Source organism: Eretmochelys imbricata, chromosome 5 (assembly GCF_965152235.1).
Source record: "Eretmochelys imbricata isolate rEreImb1 chromosome 5, rEreImb1.hap1, whole genome shotgun sequence".
Taxonomy (NCBI): Eukaryota; Metazoa; Chordata; order Testudines; family Cheloniidae; genus Eretmochelys; species Eretmochelys imbricata.
Window position 1 is genome coordinate 91,156,702 of NC_135576.1, and position 22,699 is coordinate 91,179,400.

Genomic DNA, 22,699 nt, shown 5'->3' on the forward strand with positions numbered 1-22,699 from the left:
ACGCTCTGGATCAATATGGGTTATGTTTAGCCTTAATTCATCCCTGGGAGGAGGGTATAGGAGCTTGGAAAAGGTTTGCAAATTAATCAAAATCCCCAAGATCAAATTATGATACTACCTACCAGAAGCATAATGTAAAAATTGCTGGGAGGGAGAAAAACTTCACAGGTGAAGTGACAGATCTGGAAGCTAAATGAAGGAAGGTTTGTTACATTCCTGGGACTGCAGCTGGCACTACAGAAAAGCTAGCTGCACATGTTTTGCCATGGAGCATGGACAGCTGTGCAACTGGTGGTAGTTAAAGGAGTAAAGGCAGGATGTGAAATCCCAGGCTAAAACCCAAATGTGAATTCATAATGAAAAGTATGGTACATCCTCATCACACAGATTTTTAATAGGCCTCCTCATGAAGGAAGCTGCAGATCTTTACTAATTTAGAAAACTATTTGCCTTTCACCACATATTTCTTTTCTAATTAAACTTCTGCATTTTTTAAATATTGAACCCATCTTGCTTATCTTCCTAGTTAATCATGAAATCCTTATCTCCAGCAATGCACAGCTGTAAGAGACAGTAGCATAGACTCCGGCTGATCTACATCATCCCTCCTATGCCACAACGGTACACACAGGGAAGCTTTTGACCTTCAGGATGCAGTCCTAGTCCTGAAACACGACATTATGCTGCAGGAAGCAGCAGTACTCAGTTTGGTCGTACATTGGTTAAACTCTGGATTCAGTTTCCCCTGACGGCCTTGGGTGGCGCTGCAGGGTAAGAAATAGATGCTCTTTTACAGACTGATTACAACTAACCTTTCATCTGCAGTACAAGCTGTAACAAATGTGAGAGGAATGACAAATTTAAGTTCAGATTAACCAGCTTGTCCCAACGTAATCATTTTATGTTCTAAATACGTCTTATTAATAAAACCGCCCCAATGTAGCACATATACTATCTGCTAAGCTGTATTACTTAAGATATTTCAAAACCAGAGTGCAGGAGTTATAAAACAATATCTAATCAGCAAATACATAAACAAATACATAAATATTTCAAATGATGACTAATAAGCAGCTACAATTCCAGCTTGTTTTAATGTTGAAATTTTACAAACAGGCAGTCAAGACTGGCATCATTTGCAGAGTGGAGGTGGCGTCAATGTCTCAGAAGAAGAGGTTATAGACAGGGTGGGGATAGGCAATGAAGGGCCATAAAAGTGAAGCAAGTAGCTTGCATATCTCCCCCAGAGAAAAAAATCTGATTTATAGTTCATATAGCCAGTCTCTAACTGTGGAACCAAAGGCTCCCGGGGCACTTTATACACTGGGGAAACCCTGTCAGATTTACCAGGGCTATCCCAACAGGGAAATGTGGGCAAGCTGCTGTGGTGGAAGGAGGCAGGATGGTAACATAGCGTCTATGCAGATGGCACTGGCTCCAGTAGATCCCTGGAACTGGTAGGGTCAGAAGGCCTAATGGTGGAACAAGGTGCTGGAAACTATCAGGAAGACTTTACAGAATTTGCTGTCCCCTATGCAAATGTTTTCACTTAAGAGCAAATTCTGTGCTTGTTTATTATTATGTGGGGCAGCACGTACTAGTGTATAGAGTACATGCACAAGGCCAACAGATTCTTGGGCTGGCCCATGAGTTATTTTTGGCAGCACCTATTAATTTATGATAGCAGCTCTACATAGTAAAGAGTTGATTTCAATCTTTGATACCCAGATGCACATCACTGCATATCCTTACAAATCTGCACACTGTGAGGCAAATCAAGAACGAGCAATATTACTCTACCATACTAGATCATTAGTATTATCTAATGCTTCCTTTGTGACAACACACAGGATTCAGCAATTGGCCCCTAATGGAACAATCCTTATTCATAACTGTATTATTATAGATAAAGGGTAAAATTTGCAAAAGCACTGAAATGAGTTATGGGTCAGATTTGCAAAGGTATTTAGGTGCCTAAAGATGCAGACAGGCACCAAGTGGGATTTCAAAAGCACCTCTGTGCACCATTAGGAGCTCATCTGCATCTTCATACACACCTAAATACCTTTGAAAGCTTGTCCTTGTGGGCCTAAGTCGCATTACACTTAATGGACTAAATCACTTTTGAAAAGGGAACGTAGGATCCTAAGTCACTTAGAGAGAGACCTGGGTGTTTTGATTGATCACAGGGTGACTATGAGTCACCAATGTGATCCAAACATGCATCCGGCAAGGCATTTCCAGTAGAGATACAGAGGTATTAATGCCATGGTGCAAGGCATTGGTAAGACCTCCTCTGGAATACTGCGTACAATTCTGGTCACACATTTTCAAGAACAATTCATTTAAACTGTAACAGGTGCAGGGAAGAGCTATTAGGATGATCAGGAAAATGGAGGGCCCATCTTATGAGAGGAGACAGGAAGAGCTTGGCTTGTTTAGTCTAGCAAAACAAAGGCTGAGAAGTGATATGATTACTCTCTATAAATACATCGGTGGTGGGAGGTAAACACCAGGAAGCGTGAAGAGCTATTTAACTTAAAGGTCAATGTTGGCACAAGAACAAATGGGTATAAATTGGGCATGAACAAATTCAGGCTGGAAATTAGAAGAAAGTTTCTAACCATCAGAGGAGTGAAATTCTGGAACAGCCTCCCAATAGGAGTTGTGAGGGCAAACAACTTAATTACTTTTAATAGAGAGGTGGACAAATTTATGAGTGGAATTGTATGGTTGGGTTGCTTGTGATGGCGGGTAGCAGGGCTCAACAGTCCCAGGGCTCCCTTCTGGTTTATGTCTTACATTTCTAAAAGCTCATTCTTCCTGGCTTAAACTGGTCACCTGACAGGGTCAGGAAGGGATTTCATTCACCCCCCCCCCCAATGTATTCTGGAATATTTTGGGGGGGTTATCTCCTTTCTCTGCAGCATCAGAGATGGCCACAGCTGGAGATGGGACACTGGATCGGGAGGGCCAGTCCTCTGAGTCAGCACAGAGCATTTTCTCATCAGGTGTTTGGTTGCCTGGTTTTTGCACCCATACTCAGCGTGTAACTGATTGCTATATGTGGTGTTGGGAAGGAATTTTCTCGGAGGTCAGACCGGAAGTGATCTTGAAGGTTTTCACCTTCCTCTGCAGCATGGAGTGTGGGTCACTTGCCGGTATTAGCTGGGTATATTAATCAATGCCCTTCCATTGCAGAGGCCTTGGGCATTGTTGCACCTCAGTCACACCTATTTTCTGCCTGGGGCACATAATAGTTTAGTCTCCTGGTGGCCCCTTTATGGCCTTAAACTCTATAACTCTATACATTTGAAACACAAAATATTCTTTCTTGTGTCCCCGCCCTTGCCCTCTCCCCCAGCCCCATACTGTGTAGTTAAGAATCAAGGGCAACAAAGAGCAACAGAATGACCTTTTCCAATTTTGAAAAACTTAATCAAGCTTAGGGTGACCTTGCTGGTTAGGATGAGATTCTTGTTTCTTAAAGGGACATTCATAGCTCATCGTGAAATATAGTCGCTGTTTATAAACTGGTGGATATGCAGAGAGTAGCAGCAGAATACAAAGTATGGTACTAAAATCATGTAAATGTTAAAAATGGTTATTATACTCTTCAAAATAAAAGAAATAGTTTGTTTACTGTAACTGAGTTTCACATTCTCAGTTCTACCATCCTCTCCTCGGACCCAATTTAAACCGGTGTAAAGGCACTGAAGCCTTTAGGTCTATATTTGAGTCATAACATCTATCCAGGAACACAAACATAAATAATAAATTCCAGAGATAGGCTGAATCTATGGATCTAGTTCTAGATTAGGTTTGCACTGGGGTTTGAGGTTTGCATTTGAGTTTAAATCAGGGATAATCTTTAAGGTCTGATTTCTGATTCAACAGCACCAAATTCTTGTGAGCTGTTCTCATGAGATTTCAGGCCCAAGAGGTAGAAATTTCATGAAAAAATGCTGTTGCAAATGTCTATTATCTTGTAAGATTTCGCCTACATCCAGTGTGGAACTCTCTAATCAAGAAACAAACCCAAACCCAATTCCTGGATCTAATCTGAAACAGAGCCATAAAATAGCTGTGGATTTTGAGAATAAACTTTCCTCTCTCTTGAAATTCTTGTAATTTTTTTCCATCTCAGATGTGGATCTGAGATTTCAGTTTTGGCTCATCTTTTATAAATTAAGAAATTACATGATGTGATTCTCTACCCTACACTACAAGACACAAGTACAGTAAAGAGTGATTTTTTTGAAATGTACTATTGACTGTCTTTTGCTCCTTAGATCTTTTATGCTCCAATACAAGAGATTTATTTTTGGAGTTTAATGTTTTCTTTCTGTTGTTACTGCATTTTCCTTTCCCCTTTGCTTGCCCCACCTAAAGTATTCTTTTGCAGAAGAAAAACTTGATCAAATGCCTTTCTGCAGCAAAAGAAGCGGTGAGAAATGCTGTAAAAAATACTGCAAGTTTACAATAGAGATTGAAAAGGGGATGGGCTGCAAAATGCAGATCTGGATCCAAACTGCCCCAAAGTTCAGGGGTGTTTCCATCCAGGGTCTTCATTTGGGCCCAGCACTAGAGAGAAATAAGAAACACAAGATAAGTTGGATTTTGCCAAACTTCATTAGGCAAGCTTTGGATTTGCAAAACCAAAGATGATTTGGAATCAGATACCATTTTAGCCAAGACCTCAAAGTTTTATAAACAAGCACCATCTGCAGAATTAGTCGTGGAAAACTATGGCCAAGGGAACTGGAATACAATCCATGTGGTACAATGTAAAAAATGTAAAGAAATGATTTAAAGATACTTCTAAATAGGTAAAACACTTGATGAGGCAAGACATAAAATCACAAAATGTGAATTAACTGGGTGTTTATCAGGTTTTCATTCTTACGGTATGTCTACATTGCAAAGAAAACACGGCACTGAGAGCCTCTGTCAACTGACGTGAGCTCATGGGGCTTGGGCTGCAGGGCTAAAAATAGCAGTGCAGAGGTTCTCACTTGGGCTGGAGCCCTTGCTCTGAGACACTTTCCCTCTCCCCAGGTTTCAGAAACACTGCCCACTATCACCTATGCAGAATGAAACACCTTCATGAATTTACCTGAGGAATTTATTCAGATCTCCGTGCTTCATGTACTCAAAAACCATGATGAGTGGATCACCTTCCACACACACACCATAAAACTTCACAATGTGCTCATGCTGTAGGTTAGTCAGCAATTCTGCCTCTCGATGGAAGTCTTTCCGAGCATTATCACTGGCATCTTTCAGTGTCTGGAGAAGAAATGGAAAGGGATACGTAAAACATAAAGAACGTGGTGGGGGTGGGGGGAGATGAGGGTGCAGTACTATGTCAGGGACAGAGAAAATACATTTTTGGTGTCACTGGTTATAAATATCAGATCTAGATCCAAGTAAAGTACAGATCTGTGATTTTATAGTATTTCCTCTGCTATATTTCATCACATATTTATTATTACAGTAGAACCTCAGAGTTATGAACACCAGAGTTACGAACTGACCAGTCAATCACTCACCTAATTTGGAACTGGAAGTACATAATCAAGAAGCAGCAGAAACCAAAAAAAGAAAGCAAATATAGTACAGTACTGTGTTAAACATAAACTACTAAAAAAATAAAGGAAAAGTTTTAAAAAACATGATTTGGCAAGGTAAGGAAACTGTTTCTGTGCTTGTTTCATTTAAATTAAGATTGTTAAAAGCAACATTTTTCTTCTGCATGATAAAGTTTCAAAGCTATATTAAGTCAATGTGCAATTGTAAAATTTTGAAAGAACAACCATTGTGTTTTGTTCAGAGTTCCGAACATTTCAGAGTTATGAACAACCTCCATTCCTGAGGTGTTCGTAACTCTGAGGTTCTACTGTATTAATTATTTCTATTGCAGTAACTTGTAGAAGCCCCAGTCATGGACCAGGACCCCATTGCTAGGTGCTGGACAAACATAGAACAAAAACACAGTCCCTGACTCGAAGATCTTAGCAGTAGACAAAGGGCCTGAGTTTCTTTTGCTTTACATTAGTGTAAAACCCCAATCTGGAATTGGTGCCTGTGAGTATTGTAAGTTCTTTGAAGTAAGAACTGGTCCTCCTAAAATACTTAGCATAATTGTAGGTGTTTTAATTAATTGTTTTATTGTTGTTTGGCATCAAAATTGAGTTAAGCATTTTGCAGACTTATAGGTGGTCATCTCTCTGCACAACAGCTTAAAAACTAAGGCCCCAATCAAAGACTCAGTTTGAGTTCAATGCATATACTTGCATGCTTAAAGTATAAAGGGCGATGTGGGATGGAAAGAGAAAGGCTGGACACCAGCCTGAAGGTTCTACAAAGTTGGGGGTTTTCTTCCCCATAAATCCCAGGATCTGCAGATTTTGGAGACCACTCCTCTACATCCGCTATGACCCCACAGACATTTCTTACCTGAGAGGAGCATTTCTGAACCTCATTGTGTTTTCTGAGACAAGTGTCCCTCTCCCACAGGTATTACCAGAAGAGGGTGATGTCACAGTTTCAGGGTAACTGCACCTGTATTTCCCCCTCTGTGGTCCCTCAAAGGCACCCACTTAAAAGTTTCTGGCTTCCCTGCCACCACTTCTCTTCAGTGGAGCCCCACATCTCACTCCCTTCTGACTAGGACTGTTAAGACTGCACAGCTCCCTGATCTACCTTGTGATAGCCCAAGCAAGCCAATCTGCCTAGAAGACCAATGCTCGCGCTTTGCTTTCTCTTCATTGAGCTTTGCACTATGTACTGCCAGCAGTTACAAATCACCACATACCTCCTTCTCAGCAAGCACATTTGTTCTTAAGGTGAAAGCATTACTGGGAAAACATACCAAAACAATCAAAAAACCTACGTGCATATTAAAAAGTTTAGCATAGATCACCCTAACTGCAGCATAGAGCTCTAGTAGGTGCTAGTCATTCAAACCCCACAATGGGGCTTTCCCTGTGGTTACAAGTTCATATCACTCTTTAGATCAGAAACCAGAAATGAAGGCCCCGAGTCAGTTTAAGATCAGGCTATTTATACAAGAGTCCCTTCTTTGCCTGTCGGTCTCTGGAGAATCCTTTGAACCTTTCTGGAGGTGTAATAACCTGAGTGATTTGCCTTAATCATCCTCTACTGTTTTCACTAATGGAAGAGCTGTGTTAATCCTCCCTTCACAGAATGTATACAATCCCTGGCTCACAGTGATACACAAGCCATTCATTTACACTTAAGACAATATTGTCCCCCGAAGATATTGCAGATAGTTGCCCTATCTCTCACAGGTGCAATATGGCTTTTAGCTGCTGCACTACCTACCCGTTATACAACATCATTATATGGAGCTAAGTCATCTAATAGCAACATAAACTCAGGTTCCATCTGCTGACACAGAACAGTCACATTATGGGACCAAGTTATAACACATTATGAGATTGTTCAGGACTTTAGAGTAGTACAGAAACAGAGCTAAGGTCCAATCTACAGCAAATAATGGAATTACAGGGGACAACTGCGTCACAATGTGGTTTCCTGTGATGATTTTATCTGTAATGTAGTTGGGCCCTCATTCAACTAATTGTCAATATAACAGCTCTCGAAAAATAATTAATTGTAGAAACAGTTTTTAAAAACAAGCAATTATGAGGACTAATTTAAAAAATAAAATTTGGGGGAAATATGTGCTTCCTCATCACACGTTTCCTTGGGAAGATTGTAAAAATGCTGACAGCTTTGTTCTATCAAGATGGCATATTGTGTGTTTCAGAAACTATTTTTTATCTCCAAGAAGCTGCAAAATTATCCTATGATGAAACAGTTGCTATAGCAACTACACATTTTCCGTCAACCAGCAGAATGAATAATGGCCTGAAACCTGGGTCGACTTGAGAGTTTCTGCTACCATGGGGGTTGCTTGAACTTCTCCCCAACTTGCCCCTCATGTTTCCCCCTATGTAGCATGCACAATAACTTTACTGCATTAGAGAGAGCTAACACTTGTGCATGGAGATACTGGTGGTGAGCAAAAATTAATAAGCAAACAGAATTTACATACAAATGACGCAGAATACTGCATTTGGCTGGTTCTCACTGTAGTGGGGAAACAGAAGAGTCTTAAAGAAATTGAGATAAAGATGAATTCATTATTAGTGACAAAGAGGCCAAATCTCTGCATGCAAAACTTCCCCTGAAGTCAACCGGGGAAGAAGGGATCTTTCCCCACAGACAGCAGAGCTGCTCCATGGCTGTTGCAAAAGCCCCACATCTGCTGCACCTTGAATTGTCACAGATAAGAGTCTGTTCAGTCATGGATCCACTGGCCACACTTTTCCCTTCCCCTAACCCAACCCAAGCCCTCATTCATGAAACATCTTGGAAATTGCCCTTCTGGGTCTGTGCTCCATGCACGGTGCAGAACCTGTTACAATGACTTCTGGTATCCTCCCCCACCCTGCATCACTATGCAGTGGAGCTGTAATGCATGCCCACAAAAGCAGGGGGAACAGGGGGAACAGTGGTTACCCATAAGCAAGGACTGGAGGGTTTGGCTATCATTATAATTATTATTACTACTAATGTTATTAATAACAAAATTCTATAGATATGTTTCCTTCACAGTGCACTGAGCTTTCACCATGAGATTCTTATCACTGTTAATTGGGTTCACCGTCCCTCCCTATGCCATGCAACAAGTTAAGTCGTGTATTTACTACAAAGTCTGGTTTGATTTAAAAACCTCTCTGAACTGGGGAGATCTGATGAGCTGAAAATCCTCACGTTTCTTTTGTGTTGTGTTTGTGGTTCTGTGTATTGTACAGGCAGAATTTCTCTAACTGGAACAAAAGTCTACAACCAAATTGCCATCTATATGATTCAATCCTGAGATCAGAAATAGCAGGAACTTGCGTCATAAAATCAGCTACTCCACTTACGCATGCCTGGCTATGCAAGTGAAGCAGCTGACTCTCTAAGGCTACATTTACACTACGAGCGAGGGGTGTGATTCCCCAGCTCATGTACACATACTTGTGCTAGCTTGTATAAATAGTAGGATAACCACGGTAGCGGCGGCAGAAACACAGCTTAGCCATTCCAAATACAAACCCACCTGAGTCTTAATGAGAGAGCACACAAGGACATGCACACAAACAGAGGAATCACACCACTAGCTCGCAGCCTAAAATATATGTGAGGTGCATCTGAGTTTCTGAGATCAGGATCAAGACTTAAACATCCAGCTGCTCAAAATAATATGAGGCACGTGTGCCCATTCCACCCCCATGGGTTCAGGAGGACCAGGAAGCAGCTGCAGACTTGTGCTCTACAGGAATTCCCTCCATCTGACTCTAGAGGACTCAAGTGAATCCAAGCCTATGCCCATGGATCTAGTCCCATGATAGTGGCTTAGGGAGGGTACTGCAACCCTAAGTCTGCAGTAGTGGTTTGGAGTGGCAATGTGGCATAGAGGGGCATGTGACTGTTCCTCCATCCACTCACCAAACCTGCTGGAACTGCCTTTCAGTGAATAGCCCCCCCATGTACAGAGGGCTCGTACAAGGCTTATGCACCATTTACATCTCACTTAAGTCTTTTGTGCATAGGATCTGGCACACAGAAAGAGATCCTGTACACAGTGCACTGTACAAAAAACCTAGAGGTCAAAATATATGAAACCTAACTGGCTCAAAAAATAGTACTATTTTCAACAGAAGAAGCATGGATATTTGGATGTGTATATGATTTTATCTACAACCAGATTTTTCTGAATCTCTGAGCTCTGAAATCATTTGCTGAATCAATATCAAACTTTAAAATATTTGTCCACCCACAAGGATAGTGCTGTATTTTGAGTCAGACCCAATTCCTTCTATAAGGCACAAGAACAGCTATTTCTTAACATGCATGCACAATGCTGTTATGGTTGCCCAGCAACCAGCAGAAGGCATGTCAAAGATCCAGAGGAGCCTCCAATGAATGAAAAGAAACTGTGACAACAATTTCACACAGGTGAGAAGATGCTCACCCCTGGGCCAACTTCCTCGGTTTCTTTGCTGCCTAAATCCTCCAGAGATAGACATATTTGTCACCAAATATGCACTTCAATTATGATGGTAGAAGCTTTTTCACAGGAACATTTTTAGTTTGTTCTCAGTCCCAAGGGGGTTTTCCTAGGTTTACTGGTTTGAAATCCTTCTAAATTATCCACAACTCTGAAAGGTAGAAATACCATAATTGTACTTTGAACCTTGCCTCAAGATACATTTCCCTCAGAGCCCAATTCTGCTCCCACTTAAATCAATGGGAGTTTTACCATTGACCTCAGTGGGAGCAGGACCTTGCTCTATCATATGCACAGAAGTAAAGGGAATGTAAACTCTAATAGGAACTCGGTAATTGCCATACTGGGTGAAAACTTTGGTCCCCCTAGTCCAACATTTTCTTTGACAGCAGGCAGTTTTGGATAATTCAGATTTAGGAGTAAGAACGCCCAAATGGGCAATTAGGGAATAGCCTGCCCAAAAAAAAATTTCTTCCTAATCGATTCAGTTAGATGGTAGCTTATGCCATGGAACATGGGGCTTAGATTCTTTCCTTGGTTATCAGTCATATGGCTAATAAGCACTACCCCAAGTATAGATTGTGATAAGGCCTTGTACCAGTCCTGGTGCTGTGAACTGACACAATTGTGTCCGTTAATCCATGGAGGCACCTGTCCCTCAAAGTCTTGGGTACTCTTCATTGTGAGCTGCAGTGAGAAAGAGCAGCAAAGAAGGGAGTGGGCAGGCAGCGTTTAAACAGCACCTGAAGTGACTTCCTTTTGGGCTCCATTCGTTCAGGATTGACAAAGGGAGTAAGAAAATGGAAAGGTGCTGATTATGCCACTGCACTGCTAAGTGAGTGAAAAGAGAGGAAATGTGGATTTATTAATCAATTGGTCAGAAAACAATCTCACCTCTTCCACAAAACAATGAATGAAAAGTGCTATATAAGAGCTATGCATTGTTGTTATTATTCACTTATCCTAAGGTTGTAATCTCTAACCCCTCACTTCCTCCCTCCCTCTGATATATCCTTTCAGGGCTACATTTTCTTTTTTTCTATCCATTTTATTAAACTACTGCAAAGACCTGCAAGCTTCCATAGACCCGTGAGCTTAACAAACTCAGAGAATGTTTGCAAGAAATTATTCATTTGACAAATCTAGCCTCCTTTCCTGCTTCCACACTGCAAGTTACTCAAATCTATTTGTTGTTTACATTTACATGAAGAAGATCTGCTGGGATGTTTTACTCTATGGACGGATAATGAATATTCAAAATTTGCACATAGTTGTTTCGTTGTGAATGGTCAAATGGGTCACATGGTATTGTTTCTGTTCCCTAACTCATGGCTCAGCTCTGCAAAAACTTACGTTCATGAATAGTCCCATTGACCTTAATGGGGCTTTTACTTTTCACATTCAAAACCTTGTGTGTTTTGGTAGAACAACGGTGGGGGTATAAGGAGAGGAACTGCCTTTTTCACAAGATGCCCCCAGCAGACTCCAAAATTTGGAGTGGAAATTAGTGAGGATTAGTTAACTATGTTTTCTACTGTACATCCACAGTTGGGATTGGGAACCATCCTCAGGAGCTCCGTCGCTTGGCAGGAGAGTGTCTGTGGAGTAGCCTAGCTACTGTACAGATGCCCCAAGATCAGTGGGGATGTCCCCTTATTCCCCTCTGGAGCACGGGGCTCTGCACAGTTCGGTCCTTTCTGTGATGGTGATAAACTCTTCCTCCCCTCTAAGGGGAGAATAATTCCAGATATCAGCGACTTCATAGTTATTGCTGTTTTTTCCTTAGTTTTCCTCCTCCCATTGGTTTTTCTTTGGAAGGGCAGAATGGAGACCTATAACCAAGAATTCCCCTTCCAGCACTGAAATGCAGTCACTTCTGGATTTCAACATAGCAGCAGCTTAAGAGCACACCACAATTCTACCCAAAAGTTTAGGCCAGGAAGTGATATTGTAAAATTTTGGCAGTTGACTAAGAACCACATGAACCTTTGTGAATAGCTCTTTGTTGACTAGCAGTTATATGTGTAACCTAGTCATGTAGCTGGTTACAGTTTAGGGTTTTTTTAGACATACGAACATGAGTCCCTATGTATTTTTAATGACACTTCTGCCATTATTTTTCACTCCTCGTATTTCAGATAGATCATAAAAGATTTTGCCCCATTGTGACACTGTCATTTCCCCCGCTTTTCTTTATGAAACTCAGCTCTCATTTTATAACCCACAGCAAGATCAAATATCATATTCTCTTGACATTCCATCAGCCTTGTGAGCCCTTGCACATATATCACGGGAGTTACACTGGGCTTACTGAACAGGCAAACAGGATCATTTACAAAAAAAACAGCATTAGTTGAAACCATGAATTAACAATGGAAATCCTAGACTCTCTTACCTTCACCGCCACCAAGATCTTGTCCTGCTCCGGAGAGAGGTTATAGCACTCGGCCAAGAAGACTTTCCCAAAGGCTCCTTCTCCCAGCTCTCTTTTTAGAACAATATTGTGTCGTTTGATGTGCTGAACAACTGTAAAGTGAACATAAAATGCATGTTAGAAGTGAATTTGGGGGAAAGGGTGGGAGGGTGCCCAGATGCATATGTACATTATGGAGGGGGAGGGTTTTCCTGTACAGTACTGTGCATATAGTGGAAAGACTGCCATAGATGTCATTAGAGATCAGCCAGATCACTGTAAGAAATGTGTGTTAATATATTTATAGAGAGGGTACAGTTTATTTGCTTTAAAAGACATGACACTGTGACCCTGGCAGTCATCAGGAGAGGGGTGATCATCAGTAGACTTGGATGACCCCTCTGAATACGAGAGTGAATATTGCTTTTCCACAAGTAAAAAAATGCAGGAAGTAGACCAAGCCTCTCTCATGTCAGTTCCATTTTTATTTCTCTAACGGCAGCTAATCCTTTTCATTCAGCTCCAAAGAAAAATTTGGGGAGGAGGGAGAAAGAGGAAACAAAATAAAGCATTCACATAATCCAAGAAGATAAAGTATGCCCTCTTTTAATTAAATCCAATCTACTCCATGGCTCTCTGCTTATCGCTTGTTCATCTTAAATTAAACTGCCACTTGCTCTGTCTGTTTCACGCTACAGCTGGGATAAGGCAGATATTTCATTCTCACAAATATGATTTACACTGTTGCTCGAAGGTAAAAGAAAAAAATAACACAAGATGGACCAAGGTTTTAGTCAATGTTGCTGATAGAACCTTTCAAATATCTGCTGAAAGAACTCACTACTAATGGACCAATTCATAAAGCCCTTAAGCATATTTTTTTACTCTTTCCTTTTGAACACAAACTTTAATTAAAGAATTTAATATTTAAAAATACTGGACCAGACTTACTGGTATACTCTGGCAACTTTGCACTGTGCTAGCTACATAAAGCAGCTGAAAGACCAGTTTAACTGGTCAATTAAGTTGCGTTTCCAGCTGCTTTGTGTTGCTGGAGCGGCACAAAGCAGCCAAAGTGTGCTGATGAATTAATTTGCCCCATTTATTTGGTTTCACAGACATTGACATTCACCCCTCTGTGGACAACCAGGACAAAGCCTATATACCACTTCAGTCCTAATTAAGACCTGAACAGTAAATGGGACCTAAGTGGTGCATACCTCTTGCAGGCTGTTTGCATAGGGGTGAATCTCATCTAAACTGTACATGTTTATTGAATCAATACATAGGAAAGCTACAGTGAGCTTTGGATAATTTAAGTTTACAGACCAATCTCTGACCCAGTGCCCGCCCATTCAGATGTTATAGAATGGGAGCAAGGTTCTCTAGAAAACAACCTATCTACACAGCCATAGGCTGCTCAGGAACGTGCTCCGATTGATACTAGTGAAAAAACCCACCTGCCCCTGTTCTTCCTCAGTGTTAGAACACTAGGAGAAAGCAGCCACAGCATGAGGGGAAATGGACATATATACCACATACCGCAGATGTTGACCCCTGCATACTGCATACAAATATTGTATTCATATTTCAATTTGATGCTGAAATAATCCAGCATAGAGCCCCAGGGCCTCCTGTGCCTCCTCTGGGGCTTGTCTGCCAGAGATCAGAGCAAGCCTGTGAAGAGTGTCTCCATGAGTGCTGGCTGCAACTCAGTAGGAAGCAAGAGAAGGAGCTCACAGTGGGGAAAAGAGCCTGTGATACTCATGCCCTGGCACTTCAAAAGTCCCAACTCCCATATATAAGGCAAGGAATGCAGGGAACTCCTGGCTACTCCTGCCCCACCACCAATAGGTTCCTACAAGCCAGTGGTGTCCAACCTTTTCTGCCTGAGCGCCAAATATGTTATTTCATAAAGGCAAGGGGCCCCAAATTAAGATTTTAGGACATATTCTCTCGCATGCTCCACTCCATTTGTGGTGCAAAGGGAAGAGAAGCCACTTACAAGTCCCCTGATGGGGATTCCCTCAGTATGGGGGAGACCCCAGTAGGCACAGAATAAGCATATTTGACTCCTTCACCTCCCTTCTGACAGCCCCTAGTGCATGGGTTATGTATAAGGATGATTGGTATGCTCTGCACTCCAGCTAGTCTCAGCTGGCATATGGTCTCTAAGGCACCATAGACAGCTGGGGCAAGTTAGAACAGTCCTTAGGCTGTACTGGAGCAGAGAATCTGGGACCCATAATTGGTTGTTGGTTCTCAGCTGTGACTCTTTTTCCTCCTCTCCTGGATTTCTTGGTGTGGGTGAGGAGAGCCATCCCCTGGGGTCAGGTAGTGCCAGTAAAGCACTCTCTTGGGCTTCCACAGCCTGTCAGGGAAGCAACAACGGAGTAGCCAAAACTACTTTCCTCTCATGCAGTATAGATGATGGCCAACAGGGAAACTGCTGAGCAACCAAAATAGGGAAGGAACAGTAGATGCTCAGATCTCTCTGGGCCCACACCAGGGCTGCTCCTAGAGCTGCGGGGAGGCAGTTGAGGAGGTGGTGTCCCCTCTTTCCGCCTCATATCAACAGGGCTGATTCAGACATTTCAGATTAAAAATCACTGGGTATGGCTCAAGGAGCACACTTCCCATTCATAATCAAATACACATGTTCTTCCTAACAGTCACCCTTGATAGACACCATGTCAGGCCTCTGGGGCCATGCCACAGGTTGGACACTGCTGCCGCAAGCTAGGAATGCCTCCCTGTTTTCTCATGATGGTAGTGCGTTGTACCAAAGGATTCCATTTCTATGAGACTCTGGTCTCAAATCCTTTTATCATTCCAGTCCTTTAAAGTGTGTTGTTACTGTTTGACGTAGATTTTTTTGGTCCTGGTCCTCAAGTGCTGTAAATTGGTATGTTGACACTGAAATTGTTGGAGCTATGACAATTTAAATCATCTGAGGATCTGGCCCTTTATTTTCATGTCCTCCCCAGCATTGGGATTTTTTTAAAAATAAAGGATGATAGAAAGTTATAACAAGAGCCAGGCCCAAATCCTCCCCTGACAGATGCAAATCTGTATTTACTGTCTTACATTCATCTCTATTCATATTATTAAGTATTCACCACAAAATAAATATCGAGTCTGGACTGCAGTCAAGTGTCTTGGAGAGAAGCCCAAATTCAGCAAATGTGGAGCATGTTTCAAATAGAAATTAAGCACCATGCTGAAATAGGGTGCACATTCCTGGGCCACTGGTGCATAACTTAGGCTTTGTGGCTCACAATAAGCCTGAGATGTGCAGCAATTGCCCAAGAGTTCACATCCTGTTAGATCTAATTGCTCTGCTTTCTTTGCCTTTTATTAATTGCTCCCATTCCAATTCATCTACTTCAAACTGGGCAATAATTGATTGAGTAAACAGTCCCTTGCCACTAACAGAAGTCTTCAATTACTGCTCATGATATAGGGATATTTTGGAAATGATGCAGTTCCAAACTCTTCAGTCATTACAATTTTTGTACAGTTCCCAATGGTTGGTATTCAAAAAGGGTGAGGAGAGTTAATAAATTGACATCATATAGGTTGATTGGGGGGTGGTCCAATTGTGGTCAGAGAGACCAGGCCACAGTCCCCTTTGTGATAGTGGATAAGAAGACTCTGAGGAGGCTGGGGAAGGGGTGATCTCAAGGAACATTTCAGTTATTGATAAGAGCCTGGATCTCTCTTCATCTGGGACATTGGGTCTTTTACTCCACACCACTTTTCTTGAATATTAGTATGGCAGTGACTAAGGTAGCATTGGAGGGATTTGAAGCACTCTAAGAGCTACTAGATGAACTAGAAAAGGCTCTTCCAAAGCTTTATCAGCTCAGGAATCTTGCATTTGCCAAATAATGATATTCTTGCCACATTCAGGACTCTGACCAGCTGCTCCATCTTTCATCGGGAAGGGGCTTGAAAATTCCTTATGCCATAGCATTGGTTCCGGGTCAACCATTTCACTTCCTTTTGGGGCTTCCTCTCCCTCTGCCCTGCCACATATCATTATGAAACTGTCTCATTTCCTTTCATGGATGAGAGGGACAGGTCAGATCCACTTACCACATATCATATTTTTTAAAATGAGTGTCTCACCTAGTAACTGTTAGGCAGAGAATGTGGGGGAAATCCTGGCCCCACTGAAGTTAACAGCAAAATATTAAAAGGAACACAGTGAAAGTTATCACAGAGGGATTGCTGATAAACAAATCAGACATTGTTCTTTTCATCTCCATTTGAAACACAGAGAAACATCAGTGTTTGTCCCAGTGGTGAAGAGATTTTATTGTCAAGTTTCTAAGAGGACATCACAATGGAGAGTAAAATAAATAAGAATTGTTAAATATTGCTTTACAGAGAACTCACAGCTACAACAAAATACTCTTATATAAAATAACTATTGGGTAAATAACTTGTCCAATAACAAATTGTCAAATGCAAAACACAGTATCCCATCATTCCAAAGCCCTGTATGTCAACAGCTGCAAAACAGATCTGCACAGAATACGTATTTGCAACTTGTCACATCGTATCTACCACAGTTACCTTTCTGCTCAAAACAGAGTGCTAAATAAATACAAAATGGCAGTGAATGTGACTAAACAGGCACAGATTAAATATAAGAACAACACACATAAATCAAATATATACAATATGATGTGACAGAAATATTAGTTGAGGAAAAATCCAGTTAGCAAATGCAGGGCCCAATCATGCTGCCATTGACTTGGGTGGAAGGAGACTCTAGAAGGAGATATACCAAAAAACTTTAGAGTCAAATTCTGCTCTTAGTGTGGTTACTCAGGAATTAGGTAGGGGTAGGTTTATAAAGGCACAGTTACTCAACTCCCATTGACTTTGAATGGGAGGTATGGCAGTTGTAAATTGGAGTAGGGTGTGGTGAGTTGGAGAAGAAACAGAGAGCTCCCATTGATATCAATAGAGAATTCTGCATGAAAGGACCTATTCTCATCTCCAAGCACATGTTTAACTCTCATTGACAATAGAGAGAATTAGGCCTCTTGCAGTTATTCAGCTAAATATGTTACACTCAAGAAGTCATATTTTAAAAGATGTATGAAGGCCTCACCCTATAAATACTCCCACTGAGCCTGGGGTTTTGTACCTCGGGTAGTCTATTCTTGGTAGTAAGAGTTTACAGAATCCTTACACAGCATCCTTCACACACTGTTATGAAATCCTGGCTTGATTGAAATCATGGACTTGAACTGGGTCAGGATTTCACCCATGCATTGCAGGACACTTTGCAATACAAAATATTAAAATTTAATAACATCTATTTTAACAGTCAAAAGCAACAGCAAATAAAAATGTCTTTTACTTAGGTTTTGCCGAGAGAGAGAGAGAGAGAGAGGTCCTGCTATATAGCTGTATAGATTTTAAGGTCAGAAGGAAGTCATTAGATTATCTAGTCTAACCCCTGTATTACACAGGCCACAGAATTTCTGTCAGTTTCCCCTGTATTGAACCCAATAACTTGCGTTTGACTAAATCATATCTTCTAGAAAGGCATCCAGTCTTGATCTGAAGACACCAAGAAATGGAAAATGCACCACTTCCCTTGGTAGTTTGTTCAATAGCTAATGACCCCTCACTGTTAAAAAATTGTGTGTTGTTTCTAATTTGACTTTGTCTGAATTTAACTTCCATCCATTGGTTCTTATTATGCCTTTCTCTGCTAAAGAGCCCTTTAAGCGGTCAGTATTTTCTCCCTGTGAAGGTACTTCACACATTATGATCAAGTCACCTGTCATTTTCTTTTTTGCTAAGCTAAAAAGGTTGACTTCTTTAAGTCTCTCACCATAAGGCAGTTTCTGCAGCCCTTGCATCATTCTGAAGCTCTTCTTTTTTTCAAAGTATGGGCACCAGAAGTGGATGCAGTATTTCCATATCAGTCTCGCCAAAGCTATATACAAAGGTACAATCACTTCTCTACTCCCATCCACTACTCACATTTTACATTCAAGGATCACATTAGCCCTTTTTGCCACATTGTTGTATTGGGAACTCATGTTAAATCGCTTGTCCTATTTGACCCTTATATCCTTTTTAGAGTCACTGCTTTCCAGGATACAGTCTCTCAAATTCTGCACCAGTGTAAATCTGTAGTTTTCCCAGTGAAATCAATTACATCTGTAATTAAGAACAGAATTTAGCCCTATAATGCTTTAAAATAACAGAGTTTGTTAAATGTTTTAACATATTTGGTGAAGACTATAAGTGGGAAACAATGGCTGATAAGAATGATTTTGTGACAGGCTATGCAATGGTTAGAAAGATATTTTACAAAAACTTTGCAACAACTATTGTTTAATGAGATATTTCAAGGCGCTGCCCTCAACCTTCTTTTGCCATTTGAAGCAGAGTCAGAGTTAGTAGGTATAAGTGACAGGATTGGATTGATTTGATCCAACAGCTTGCCAAACTTGAACAGCATGTGTCACTCACCAACAACATGGTTGGATTTCAGAGATAATCCTGTAATGAGGGGCTACAAAATCACTGTGGATAGGGTAGAGCATTTAACCTGATGACCTCCTGCTTCTGAGGCAGCACCACCTCTAGAGTTCTCACTGCTTTAGGCAAAGTGGAAGACTTAGCTCCACCCACAGTCACTCACACACCAAGTTAGTGTAGCTAAGCACTTTGCTGCACTTGGACATTGACTGGCTGTTTTACCTTTCTTTACAAAGCTAGCAGTGTCTTGAAGCAGAAACCTTAGCTCATCCCTGAGTTTGCATTTCTTTTCTTTCTATTTTTGTCCGCTCCACCTATTTATTATTTATCACCTGCACTAATTATTATTACTGTTAGTGTACTATTATTGTTTAATATTTATATTACCACTCAAGACACCAATCTGGATTGGAGCCCTGTTGTTCAAGGCATTGTACAAACACAGAGGTAAAAACAGTCTTTGTCCCAACAAGATTGCAATCTAATTTGAACCAAGATGCAACCAGGGCATGAGCCGTCACCAATGAAGTAAATGGGACTTTTGCCATTGATTACAATGGGAACCCAATCTAGTCTCCAATGAGCATAGATAATAATAGGAGGTGAGAGAGGCTGAAGGTAATGTTTTCACGGTCACATAGCTGGCTTAACACACAACTTGATGGAGGTATTATTTTGTGAAGAAATAAATAGTATCAGCTGCCCCAATTGACCATCATCTTGGCCCTCCTTAGTTGGCTGATTTCTTGTAGCCGTCACAGCAGAAGTGGGTCTTGGGGAGGGATTTTATGGCTTAGTTGAGGAAGGGTCTTCCATGAGTAATGGGCAGCATGGAAGAAGGTGCAGAGACATTTGTGGGAGAAGTGGACAAACAGGCTAGTGTCAGGACTGCCTCTGATCTGAATTTAAGTCTTTCCAATTGCTTTATTTATAAATAGACTTAAATCTTCCTGTGACCTTTCATTTAGAACCCACAGCTTCTACTGCCTTTACTGGCAGTTATGCTGGCATAGTGATGAAGCACTGCACTCTTTGAGAACGGTTCTTGATTATGGATCTTCACCTCTCAGTTTTTAGTGGGCTAGGCTCTTGACCTCTCTATTCAAGAGCAGACAGCTAAGGTAAAGACATTTACTAGAGTGGCAGTGACATCTCTCTAGGTGAGTGGCATATATCAGTGGCATCTCTCTAGGTGAGACTCAGTGGTTGTTTTCTTTTAAGGTTTATACCTGAGAGGTGTTGGATTAGTTACTGTTTCTTGCATGGGCTGTGTAAGATTTTGCATGTGTTCCTCCTCTGGTATTTATTTCATTTGGTCTATAGGGGCTGCAGGAAGCCGCGGCCAACACATCCCTCGGCCCACGCCGCTTCCTGCAGCCCCGGTTGGCCTGGAACAGCGAACCGCGGCCAGTGGGAGCTGCGATCAGCTGAATCTGTGGAGGCTGCAGGTAAACAAACCATCCTGGCCCGCTGGCAGATTTCCCTGACGGGCCACATGCCAAAGGTTACCGATCCTTGGTCTAATAAATACACTGGCTTCAAACTCTTAACTCTTTTCTCTCTTAGTTTTCAGAAGTGAGGATTCTCTCTTATATGTTTGGTCTCACTAAACACAGGCACCCCCAACTTTGAGGAGCAGGAGATGAAGACAGCTTCATAAATTCAGGAACACTGGGCCAAATTCAAGCCTGGTATAAGTGGGTGCTACTCTACAAGAGTCAGAAAGGCAGCTCCCTTTACAGTATAGTTGTCTCTGCTCTCTTTTTTCTCTTTGGTTTTGAAGGTACAGAGAACTGTTTTATGTACCTCCATATGAAGTAGGACAGCAGGATTTACTTCCAACCTTTAAAGATGACTTACAAAAGAAACTTGAAAACTGAATTTAGGCCCTGATCCAGTGAGGGATTTAAACATACTTAACTTGAAGTCAATCGGACTATGCACGTGCTTAAAATTAAGCGATGCTAAAGTGCTTTTCTGGATTGGCGCCACTGAGCACTATCAGCTAATCTGCTGCTAAACTTCTTTGAGCTATAGCTGCTATGTCTGCTGGCCAGTTCTGAGTTCACTGTTGCAGCCCTATGATGTCTCAATCTAAGAAATCTCAGATGTCAGAAAAGTCACAGTAAAAATCAACCCAGCCCATAGAACCCCAGATTAGTCTCTTACAGGTTACCTGTAAACAATATAATACACCACTACTCCTAATAATCTGTACCTCATTTCCCCGAAGGAACTCTTACAATTCCCATCCAACTAGCTAGGGTTAAATACGTCTCGGTCACTAGGCTGGCTGTTAGGTTAGTCCCTTTGCTGCCGAGTTGCTGCCTCCTATTAGGAAAATATAATATTATTCACACTTCATAACTCCATTTTCTTTGAGGTACTCCAAGCAAACTGTCATTGGATGGGTTGGTGTTTTTTTTACCTGCATTCCTTGTATTTTAACTGGATTATGGCTATTTGATTACTCATTCTTATCATTCTGTCCCTGTCCTTTCCCTGGGATGGATACTGTCACAGGTTGTAGTCAGGCACAGAAGAATGCTGGGAGGCAATGCTGATATTATCTGTTGACATTCTAACATGGGAGGGTGGGTTCTTCCTGAAGAAGAATTACAAGGAGGTTACACAGACAGACGTCATCTCCCTTGGCTAATGGTTGTTTTTCACTGCTTGGCCAGGGAAAAGAGAGCCCCATCAGGCTAACAGTTCCACACCCATCACACCGCAGCCCCTGTGACTGATAAATAATGGCAACTGCAAGGCAAGATCCCCCGCACCCCTCCCCCCCGACATACACTTCAACTGGTTGATCCCTCCCATACACCACAAGTGGGGGGGCTGCCCTTCCACCACCTCTAGTGATCAGTTTCAGGAGGAAGAGCTCCCCACAGTCATTCATCGACATGGAGTAAGAGAGGGAAAGACCTTCCAAAATACATGTGTGTTTCATTAAAAAGAAGACAGCTCAGTTTCCCCTTTTGGAGACAAACTAGGGTCCAACTCTAATGCTAGGACTGTAATAAAGACCTGAGCAGAAGGGATGATTGATGAAACCATAAAAAAAAAAAAAAATGCAGTGCCTGGGATGCAGGTTAAATGAGCTCTTCTCCCCGTCAGCAGTTAAACTCCCAGAGGCGGGTCTTTGTTTCTTTATCGTATTCCATTTTGCTTAGACCGGTTGGTTCATCTTTTCCGGATCATGCAGCCTACTGGAATGGGGAGCCAGGCCCAGCCCTACTGACAGGAGCCATGGGAGCTGCTGCTGTGGGGTGAGTTTCTCATTTTATGTCACTTTAATTGCTGTTTTTCATTTTATTTCATGTTATTCTGCATTTGCAAAAAAGACACACAGGGCTCTACCGATGTGCCCCAAGTAATAGCTTCTTCGGGGCCCTTCACGTACTTTCAGAATGCCACCGCTTACTGAAAACAAAAGCAGCTTCAACCGGCGGCTCGTACAAGGTACACACACACATTACACTCTCGATTATTGCTCTATTGCACCAGGTGAATCTAGCGCACACTGCAAAGCAGGCAGAGATTAATACAGTGTAACGGTTTAATTATCCTAGTGTATATGAAATCATAGGATCTTATCCTGCAACCCTTGCTTGTGTGATCCTGCAGCTGAAATCAAGAGAAGGTTAGCAGGATTGAACATGACTAAGGGTATGGCTACA

At 41.7% G+C, this 22,699-nt stretch overlaps 1 protein-coding gene across 3 annotated transcripts in view; it reads right to left on the reverse strand.

Annotated features, from left to right (window-relative positions):
- Nucleotides 1-22,699, reverse strand: part of NTRK2 (neurotrophic receptor tyrosine kinase 2) — a 260,421-nt gene that overhangs the window by 49,520 nt on the left and 188,202 nt on the right. For all 3 annotated transcript variants that reach the window (XM_077816387.1, XM_077816386.1, XM_077816385.1), the window contains 2 exons: nt 12,483-12,613; nt 5,117-5,289 (listed from right to left, as the gene is read on the reverse strand). In XM_077816387.1, coding sequence (XP_077672513.1) covers nt 5,117-5,289; nt 12,483-12,613 — 304 coding nt within the window. The remainder of the gene's footprint in view (nt 1-5,116; nt 5,290-12,482; nt 12,614-22,699) is intronic.